The sequence below is a fragment of the Danio rerio genome, chromosome 19, assembly GCF_049306965.1.
Source record: "Danio rerio strain Tuebingen ecotype United States chromosome 19, GRCz12tu, whole genome shotgun sequence".
NCBI classification, from domain to species: Eukaryota; Metazoa; Chordata; class Actinopteri; order Cypriniformes; family Danionidae; genus Danio; species Danio rerio.
In genome coordinates this window covers 44,907,637-44,917,830 of record NC_133194.1, presented here as the reverse complement: position 1 = coordinate 44,917,830, position 10,194 = coordinate 44,907,637, and the positions used below count along the sequence as shown (strand labels likewise).

Genomic DNA, 10,194 nt, shown 5'->3' with positions numbered 1-10,194 from the left:
TATGGGCCTTAATTTGGTTTGTAAATGAAATGAAACTGTATTACAAGCTTGAAACATACAAACATGTACTGTATATGTGTGTGTGTGTGTGCGTGTTTTTGTGACATATCAGGACACAAATCTGTATAATGACGTAGGTATGACACAGGTATTACAAAAAAAAGAGGTGAAATATGAGGACATCGGTGACGTCCTCACTTCTCAAAATGCTTAAAAATCCTACAGAATGAGTTTAATCGGAGAGTAAAGCTGCACACAGTCTCCTGTGATAGTTGGGTTTAGGGGTGGGGTGGGTTCAGGGCAATACAATATACGTTTTGGACAGTATAAAATGAATGGAAACCCATGTAATGTTCCCAATTTTCACAAATACAAACGTACGTGTGTGTGTGTGTGTGTGTGTGTGTGTGTGTGTTAAAGTACAAATTACATCATTTTTATGATTTTATTTTTTCACAAACCAAGGTCTGTTTACAAAATAAACACAAAACACAAAAATAAAATCTGTACCTAGGTATTGCATATCATGCTGGCAGTCATAACTACATGCAAAATAACAACACGACCAACATTTATGATATGAAAAAACAACAAAAGGGTGATTTAAAAAAAATAATAATTAAAATGTTTATATAAAAAGGGTTTTATTTCATTAGGAAGGTAACAATAGAGCTGTTCCGTTTCCAGCAGAGGAAGCCTCTTTAAATGTGGTCCAGAAAGACACGCAAGGAAAAAGCACATTCAAACACATTCACACCGAGAGAGAGAGAGAGGGGGGGGGGACCATTCTGCATGTAGAAAACCCAACAAGAAGAAGCCCTTTAACAAACACAACCTTATCAAAAACTATACAAGAGATACTACAACAGAACTATTACCATTACTAATCAATCACAGAACCAAACTACAGAGATACAGAATGTGTAGATTATGGCTTTTAATCATCGAGTTTAGAAGTCTACACATCATGAGATGGCATGATCTGGGTGAGGGCTTAATAAAAGAAATTAAAAAATAAAGACCACTGTACAAGCCCAAGTGCCCTTCAGCTCTGGTTTTACCCTAATATCACTATCACTGAAGCATAATCTCTAGCCCAACTATGAAACGAGGACATATCAACCTATACTGTGAGGAAGACAGTGGTTCATACTCCATATTGCAGAAGACACGTAGCTGAAATCAATGGCAGAAAGCAAACCTCTGCCGCTATACATTGATCCTTCCATCACTCAGTGAAGAGACCCAAACTGTTTTTGGACGGTAAATTATGGGAAGCTTGAATCTAAGGTTTATTATTGGGTTTCTGGATTGACGTCTTGATGAAGAGATGATGGGAAGTGGAAGGTTTGGGTGTTGTTTGTCTCCTCCTCCACTGTTTTGATAGTGCCGGGGGGGCTTCATGATGGATGGGCTCAGTCTGCGCTGACCTGCGTAGTGACCTGCCCGTCAGCTGTCTGATTGGTGGACTGGATGAACATGGGTTGGGTCAGCTCCTGTCCTGCCGGCATCGTCACCTGCTGGATCTGATAGAGCTGCTGCAGGGGCACAGGGACAGGAGAGGCATCGGGTGTTAATGGAGACTGACTACTACTGACAACATTCCCAACATTCATTTTTTTTTTTTTAGATGTCACTAAATTATATTTCTGAAATGTTGCAGTCAGAAAATGTCTGTTAAATGAAGGAAATAGCTTTTAAATATGCGTCAGTGTTTCATTTAAGGACATTAAAGCAATAGGTTACATGACTAACCATGACCATTACTATCAACAATGGGATTGGAAATTACGGGACACTCTTAGGGCATAATCAGACTAAGTACAGTTGCCTTGAACCAGGCCCGCATTACGAGCACTGCTCCGTTTAAGCCCTCGCAGTCTGCGTTTACTTTAGCCGGGAGAGCTCGCGCTGAGAGGAGCTCTCTGTAAGGGACCGTCGGAAAAGTGCTTATTTTTTTCGTTTTTCTGCTCCGCTCTTGGCGAGCTCTTCCAGTTGCGAGGGCTTGAGTGTGTGTGTGTGCGTGTGTGTGTGTTTGTTTCTTTGGTGCCGTCTATGTTTGTGTTTGAATGAGAGACAGTGTGGTGCTGTGTGTCTATACAGACAGCTTGTTATAGCCTCCCCTCTAAAATATAACACTGTATATGGAAAGCATCGTCAATGCACCGTGATGCACCGAAATATCGAATTGAACCGAAGGCAGGATAATCGTAACCGAACCGAACCGTGAGACCAGTATAGGTTCACACCTCTAATATATATATATATATATATATATATATATATATATATATATATATATATATATATATATATATATATATATACACATATATATACATACACACAGCTGAAGTCAGAATTTGTAGCCTCCTTTAAAATTTTTTTTTTTTAATATTTCCTAAATGATATTTAACAGAGCAAGGAAATTTTCACAGTATGTCTGATAATATTTTTTCTTCTGGAGAAAGTCTTATTTGTTTTATTTCAGCTAAAATAAAAGCAGTTTTGAATTGTTTAAACAACATTTTAAGGTCAGAATCATTAGCCCCTTTAAGCTATATATTTTTTCCGATAGTCTACAGAACAAATCATCATTATACAATAACTTGCCTAATTACCCTAACCTGCCTAATTAAGCTAGTTAACCTAGTTAAGCCTTTAAATGTCACTTTAAGCTGTATAAATGTGTCTTGAAAAAATATCAGTAGCTCCATAAGTGTTGTGCAAAACAATATGAATAAAATAAGTACATGCAAGTACCAAGTAGTTACGACCACTTAATATAAAGCAGGACCGGCCCAAAATAAAATCCAAAAATGACCCCAGATTAACGCCTTAATGTCTTCATAGTATATAAACAACAGTGAAATGAAACTGTAAGTAAAACATTTTAAAAAATGAAAATACTAAAGATTAGAAATTGTCTAATTAAAAAAATAAAAAAATAAAAAATAAATTCACAACTTGACAAAGCATCTGTTCCTCGTGTCTCATGCAGTGAAAGTGTAAATTTGTATTCTTGCAAAAAATTCTTTCCGAGATCCCACTTTATTTTGAGTCTTCCTTTCAACAATCAATATCCATATCTGTGTACATAGCAGACCAGACGCGGTGCACAGCTCCCCTACTAGAAATTTAAAGCTTTTTTTATGAAGGTACAAACAACGCCATTATTGGCATCTGTTTGCGTTGCTTACCAACATATTTACAATGCAAAGGGTGTGACGCCAATCTTTATAAGATACAGTTACTACAGCATGAGTGGGAAACAAACATCTCTCTCTCTACTCTCTCTATTATAGTGAGATGTATTAGTTTGTTGTTGTATGAATTTGTGATATAGATGTAATTATGTACATAATAACTAAAATACATTAAAAATTGTTAATACGAACACTGGTCCATACTACAAAATATGTTGCAGACCCCCGAGTCCATGCCTCGGTAAGTTGGCGCTGTTTTGGCAGCACAAGGAGGGCTAACATGTTTTGCCCAATGGATAAATTAAATAAAGAAGAAAAGTCCTCACCTGCCCGTCAGTAAACTGGTTGAACTGTTGCTGACCCTGTTGTACTTCTGTTTGTGAAAGCTAAAAAAAAAAAAACAATCATCAAAAAATAACAGCCATTATTAATTACACTAATCAAAATTATAAAAAGGTATGTATCATAAGAAAATCCTCAATTTCTCAAAAGGAGAATCACGTATTATTAGTGTGACCAAAAATAATGTGTCAGTAAAAAATATCACAGTAAAATCTCATCTGGAAATCAGTTTGTGTGTGTATTCATGATTTACCTGCTGAGTGTTTGCTGCGAGTGTCTGTATCTGTCCTTGAACCACCTGTGTTCCTGAGACGGGCTGAGCCAGGCGAATGTACTGCAGCTGGCCAGTGTTGAGCTGCACCTGCAGAACACCACCACAAGAGGGCGCAGATGAACACAACATCACCTCCATCTAACAGCAAATCAGTCTGGTCTTCATGAACACCACATATGCTACTGTACCCATAATTAGCCTAGAGCTCATTTAAAGAGACCACAATCATGAAACAAAAAGGTAAACGTGACATCCTCTTACTGGAATCTGCTGGATCTCTCCTGTGTTGGTGATGATCTGCTGCATGACCTGCATGGTCTGTCCGGCTGGCTGTGCTGTCTGTGCCTGGGCCTGTCCCTGTGCAGCAGCCTGGACGATCTGCACCTGCTGACCCTCGCCCACCTGCATGGTCACCGGAGCACTCTGAAAGTAGAAGGATGAAAGCATGAGGGCTGAACTGCAGCTCCCAACAATTCATGTTTTACAGTCAATTTACAACTGCTATGAGAGTTGTAAGATGAGGATATATTTCCAGAAATGTGTGCATTTTCAACAGTTATATTGTGTAATATACTTGCATTACAAAAATAGTACCCGTGTAGACATTTATGCATTTACGCAGTTGTCAACATTTGATCAAAAAAAGTTGTCTTTAGACAAGAATGGACGTTGTTCAGTAGTTCAAACCTTTTGATCGACTTCAAATGTTGACACGCGTCCACACAGAGAAATGGAAATTTAAGAGAACATTTGTAATAGAGTATGATGTATTGTAATTAGGTATAATGTATTTAATTATAAGATCTCTATGAAATAAGTTACATCCATACGTTATAAATCCAGTAAATCAAGAAAACATTTGAAGGTGAAGAAAAAGCAAAAGAAAGAAAAGAACGCAAGAGAAGATTAAAAAAAGAAAAAAGAAGAATGACAAAAGAAGAAAAGAAAGAAAAGGAAGAACAGAAAAAAAAGAAAAATGAGAAAAGAAAAGCGAAGGAAGGAAGAAAAAAAAGAAAGAAGAAAAAGAAAAAAGGAGGAAAGAAAGAAGAAAAGAAAAAGCAAAAGAAGGAAAAAAGAAAGAAGAAAAAAAAGGAGGAAAGAAAGAAAAAGAAAAGAAGACGGAAGGAAAAAAGAAAAAGGAAAGAAGAAAAGAAAGGAGTAAAAGGCAAAATATGCAGAAAAAAGCAAAAAAGCAGAAAAGAAAGAAAAAGAAGCAAAAAGAAAGAAAAATTAGAAAAGAAAGAAGCAAAAAAGAAAGACGAAATAAAAAGCAAAAGAAAAAGGAAATTAAAGGGTGGAGAGAAAGAAAAAAAGGATAAAGAAAAAAGCTTAAAATTATAAAAGAGGAAAGAAAGAAGAAAGCAAAAGAAGAAAAGAAAGAAAAAAGGAAAGAAAGAAAAAAGCAAAAGAACAAAGTAAAAAGAAAAAAAGAAAAAGAAAATCAAAGAAAAATAACAAGAAAACAATTTTTTTTAAAGAATAATCATAAGAAATTTAAGAAAAAGAAGAAAAAATAAGATGAAAAGGAAAAAGATGAGAAAGAGAAAAGGCATTAAATCATTCTATTGACATTTCCATTTAACCAGACTAAACCAACCAGCATCAAGTTACAGGACACATCTGCTTTACTTCAACAGATGAAAAAATGCAGTTAGAAATTGAAGAACTATGTACAGTTGAAGTCAAAATTATTACTCCCCCTCCCCCTAAATTATTAGCCCCCGTTTAACAATTAATGAATAATTAATATTTATCATCATGCTGTGAAAATTTTCTTGCTCTGTTAAACATTATTTGGAAAAAATATTTTAAAAAAGAAAAAGAAATTCAAAGGAAATTCAAAATAATAAGCCCCAATAAATCTGACCTCAACTGTATAGTCACTTCATGGACATTGATTACAATATGTTTTTCTTTTCAGCCACAAAAGCCTTGTAATGACCCCCAACAACACAAGGACTTTCCCAAATGAACATTGCATTAAGGATCCCATAAAGGTTTAAGCTGAACCAGAGAGTCTAGCATTAGAACCGCAGCTCAACACTCTCCTGTGAATATGGGAAGCTCTCCAAAAGAAAGTGAAACTGAAGAAGTGTTGAGGAAAGAGGAGAGATGCGAGACTGTGACCCCGGGCTTCTCGTGTGGAGCGGAGAAACCTGGACTGCGGAGGTGCGACAGACGATCTCTCCTCTTCAGGAACTGACACCCGAGAGCACGGGACAATTTATTAAGCAGCACAACTTTATCTGGCCCGAGACGTACCGTGACCTCATGTAACATCAGGTTGAGGACATATGAATTGCAGATTCTGCCCTGGTCAATAATATCTGCTGTTTAGGAGAATTCAGCCTTTAATTCCATGCTTGGATCATTTATTTTATCAGATATACAGTTGAAGTCAGAATTATTAGGCCCCCTGTATTTATTTTACACTTGTACTTATCATATTTCTAATAAAGTTTGTATAACTCATTTCTAATAAATGATTTCTTTTATCTGACATGATGACAACACAATATTTTACTAGATATTTTTAAAGATGCTAATTTTCAGCTTAAAGTGACATTTAAAGGCTTAACTAGGTTAATTAGGCAAGTAATTGTATTAGTGTTTTTTTCTGTAGACTATAAAAAAAAAAAAAAATATATATATATATATATATATATATATATATATATATATATATATATATATATATATATATATATATATATATGGGGGCTAATAATATTGACCTTAAAATTATTATTATTATTTTAGTATTTTATTGGGCTGACCCAACCACAGACTTCCATTTTGGACACCAAGCGTGCAACATTGGTGTGTATTTGTCAATATAGTCGGGAGTCACGCCTGTTTCTCACCCGACGTGAGGATATGGAGAGCAGAAGCAGCATGGAGCAGGCGTTTGCCTTTTGCGTCTGCAGCGAGGAGCGGATCGTCAACTGTTGCACAAATGAATATAATCCCGTCTCTTCTATCTAGTTGCCTATCTGTCCATATAAATATACTTTTTTTACTTTTCATCTGCACCAAAGACGCAGCAACTTCCTCCTATGCTGTTTCCTTAACCTGCAAGCCTTTATTTTAAAAACGAAATACATCATAAAGAATGTCTGCTTCTCGAGCTCTATGAGGAGTGTCGGTCATGTATTCTAAGATGCACTCTGTCAGAAGACAATCGCATGAGATATCATGACATTGTGTTTTTGATCGTCAGCATGACGTATGCTTATAGTGACAATAATATTTAAACAATATGGTTATAATGATATGTATACATGACCAAACTAGTGCGCAACTCAAGCAAAACTAATACTATTTTTTTTTACATTTGATTTTGTAGTTTAGGCCCAAACAAATACTTGTTGGACTTTTTAATTGTTTAAGTTCATTTGATTGGCTATGTACAATCTTTAAGTTATGTTTGAAGTTTCATTGTTGAGTTAAACATTTTTAAGTGTCTCTGACACACTGCTTTTAATATAAAACTTTAATTTGGTAATCAACATTAACTGTGTGCATCAGAAGGCAGTTTTTGTTGTTCATTATTTAATATAGGCTCAAAACACATAGGCACACACAAGTTGGACTTATAATTTTATTATAATAATAAATTAAAATTTTAAGTTTTTTAATTTGGCAACTCTTAATTGTTCCTATATATGGCTTTTGTGCTTTTATAGAATGGGAGTTGATAATCATATTCAAGGGCGTGCACAGATGGGGAGCATTTTGATTTGAATGTAGTGGGCCACTCTGTACCAAAATGCCAGGGCTGATTTTTTTTGTCCCAGTCCAGCCCTGCCTATAGTGCATGTCTTTGGACTGTGGAAGTAACCGGAGCACGGTGATAACATGCAAATTCCACAAAGAAATGCCAACTGGCCCTGCCCGGACTTGAAACAGCGACAGTGCTAACCACTGAGCCACCGTGCCACCCCTAATTTCCAATCATAACAACTGAAAACCTGTGCTATTCTGGAAATGTCCTTTTTAAATGTTCTGCAAAAATGCTTTTAAATGACATTTATTAATGTTTTTTTACACTTAGAAGATATTTTATATTTGTTTATGCAAAAATTAAACTACTAATACATTTAAATCAAACTAATACACGCTGCATAACACCAGTAAGACGACTGAGCTCAGGCACTAACACTGTATCTCCATAGTACCATCTGCTTCTGTTTGCAGCATTGATTAATGTATAGTACGTTATGTATAACACCCAAAGGGGGATATTTTTATATCTGCATTGTGCTTTGAAATGCAGTTCTTCTTCTAATGACAAATGCCCCTTGTAGGGCATCAAAGAAGTGCTTTTGCAGGGTTTGAGGTGTTTACCGTGATGGGGGTCGCCTGAGATTGAGCGACCTGCACCTGCTGCAGCTGCTGCATGGTGGTTCCCTGCAATACCTGAGGAAGAGGAGCAAACAATGCCAGAAACAGAGTGAACTTAACAGCACAAGCAAGCACATGCAAAAGCGCATACTCCAACATCACATGAAAAGGCAATGCACCGAAAAGCAACAAATAGTGAAAGAAATGAAAAAGTGTGATGCATAGTGAAGCAAATGAACAGACATAAGCTATGTTTCCATCCATAGATGCTAATTAAATATGCATAAAACTGGAATATCACACAAAAGATGTGCGAATAAAGCAACGGTTTCATCCCACGAGTTTAATGCTGTGTTCACACCAGACGAGGCATGCGTGTATTAATTGCGCTATTCGTGCGTAAATAGAAGCATGAATATTTTGAGTTTACTTGCTTTATTTGCGCGACAAATTCACTTCACAACAGACGCGTGATGGGGAGTGCTTCGGCCTACCCGGTGACTCTAGCATTGTTGCTAAATGGCTAACATGGATTTTATTGAGATTAGCTGTGTTTATGTGCTTTAGGAAGACTAAAAACAAGCTTAGATTTGTTTGGAGCAGTGTCTTGAGTCTACTAGATGCTTTCAAAAGTGCACACAGCTCTGTGAGGTCATAAACTCCTCCAGAAACTTAACCTGGATGACGGAGGCTTTTAGCGGTGCTACTGACTGAGCCGAGCCCAGTTTGATGAACTGGCACTACGTCATAAGCATGGGCCCACAAGAACAAGCTCATGATTGGTTAACATGGTGCGAATGTCAGCTAAAGTTCAGATTTTCAAATACAAGCGATTGCGCGAAACACGCAATATGCGCATCAATCGTGCAAAACGCTTAACTTGCACTTCCTTATTCGTGCGTATCGCACAGCAGGATGTCTATTCGCGTCTTTGTATTGACTTCACATGTGACCGTGCATTCACACAGGGCTTTAGCATTAACTCTTGACCGAGGACGTGTCTGAAGTTGGGGCTGGCGCGATCACCATAGCAGCATCAACCAATGAAATTAGTCCGTAATCGGCTACTGTCTGAGCTAGGGTATTTGCATGAAGCAATCTGATTGGCTGACGTTTCCATTGGCGCTTGAAAAGTTGAGAATTTCCCAACTTCTGCAGCAAACACACCACTAAAGCAGCGCCGATGGATCTACAATGCAGTTCTGCAACACCTGACATCACCTTTTCAAAGTGAAGGGAAGCGCTGACACTGATGCCTCATGTGACAAGGGCGTAAATCAATCGCGCTTGATGCTTCTTTCGCGTCTGGTGTGAACGTAGCCGCTTGATATTCGCAAATGACGCAATTCGCACTAATGAAGGGCCTCATTCGTGCTGCATGATGTCTATTAGCGTTTTGCATTGACTTGTAAATCACTCGTCTGGTTTGAACGCAGCATAAAAGAACTAAATTGTGCTGCGGAAGCAGAAGCTGCATGAATCTTTTCTTTATTTAATAAATGATTTGTGCCTTAGAAGATAATGCCAACACACAAAGAATATTTGAATGAAAGTTTCCATCATAGTTTATGCACATTTTTCTTATTGAATAAAAAGTTCATACTACTCAGTTTCGCATACGTTTTTATTATGCGCATTTGCTAAATTTATGCACATATTGGCGTTTCCATCAATCATTATTTTATGTATATATTCAAAATGTGCATAAAAATAGGTGGATAGAAACATAGCTATATTCACATTATAATCATATTTTTACTCAAAAATGTGCACTTAAAGGACTTAAAATCAGAATAACTTATCAAAATGCTACTATATGTAATTATTTAATTTTTAAAAAACAACCCAAAAAGCTTTTTGGAGGAAAATTCTGACAAAAGTGCATTGAGTTTAGTGTTGCTAAATCAAAAGTGTGTGATTTTGCTGTGAATATTTAACTGTGTCATTGTGTAGTTTCAGAAATGGTGCAAGCAGGCATTAACTGAAGCTTAAAGCAGCAGCAGAGGCGTCAAATTTGAAAATAATAGT

The 10,194-nt window shown here is 36.7% G+C and overlaps 1 protein-coding gene across 16 annotated transcripts in view; it reads right to left on the bottom strand.

The window, feature by feature from the left end:
• Positions 1–431: 431 nt before the first annotated feature.
• nfyc (nuclear transcription factor Y, gamma) overlaps positions 432–10,194 on the bottom strand; it is a 46,919-nt gene continuing 37,156 nt past the window's right edge. For 8 of the 16 annotated variants that reach the window (NM_199639.1, XM_009294374.4, XM_009294377.4 and 5 more), the window contains 5 exon segments: positions 432–1,538; positions 3,533–3,592; positions 3,802–3,909; positions 4,084–4,245; positions 8,170–8,241. In NM_199639.1, the coding sequence (NP_955933.1) occupies positions 1,416–1,538; positions 3,533–3,592; positions 3,802–3,909; positions 4,084–4,245; positions 8,170–8,241 (525 nt within the window). In that variant the 3' untranslated portion in view covers positions 432–1,415. 16 annotated transcript variants of the gene reach the window in all.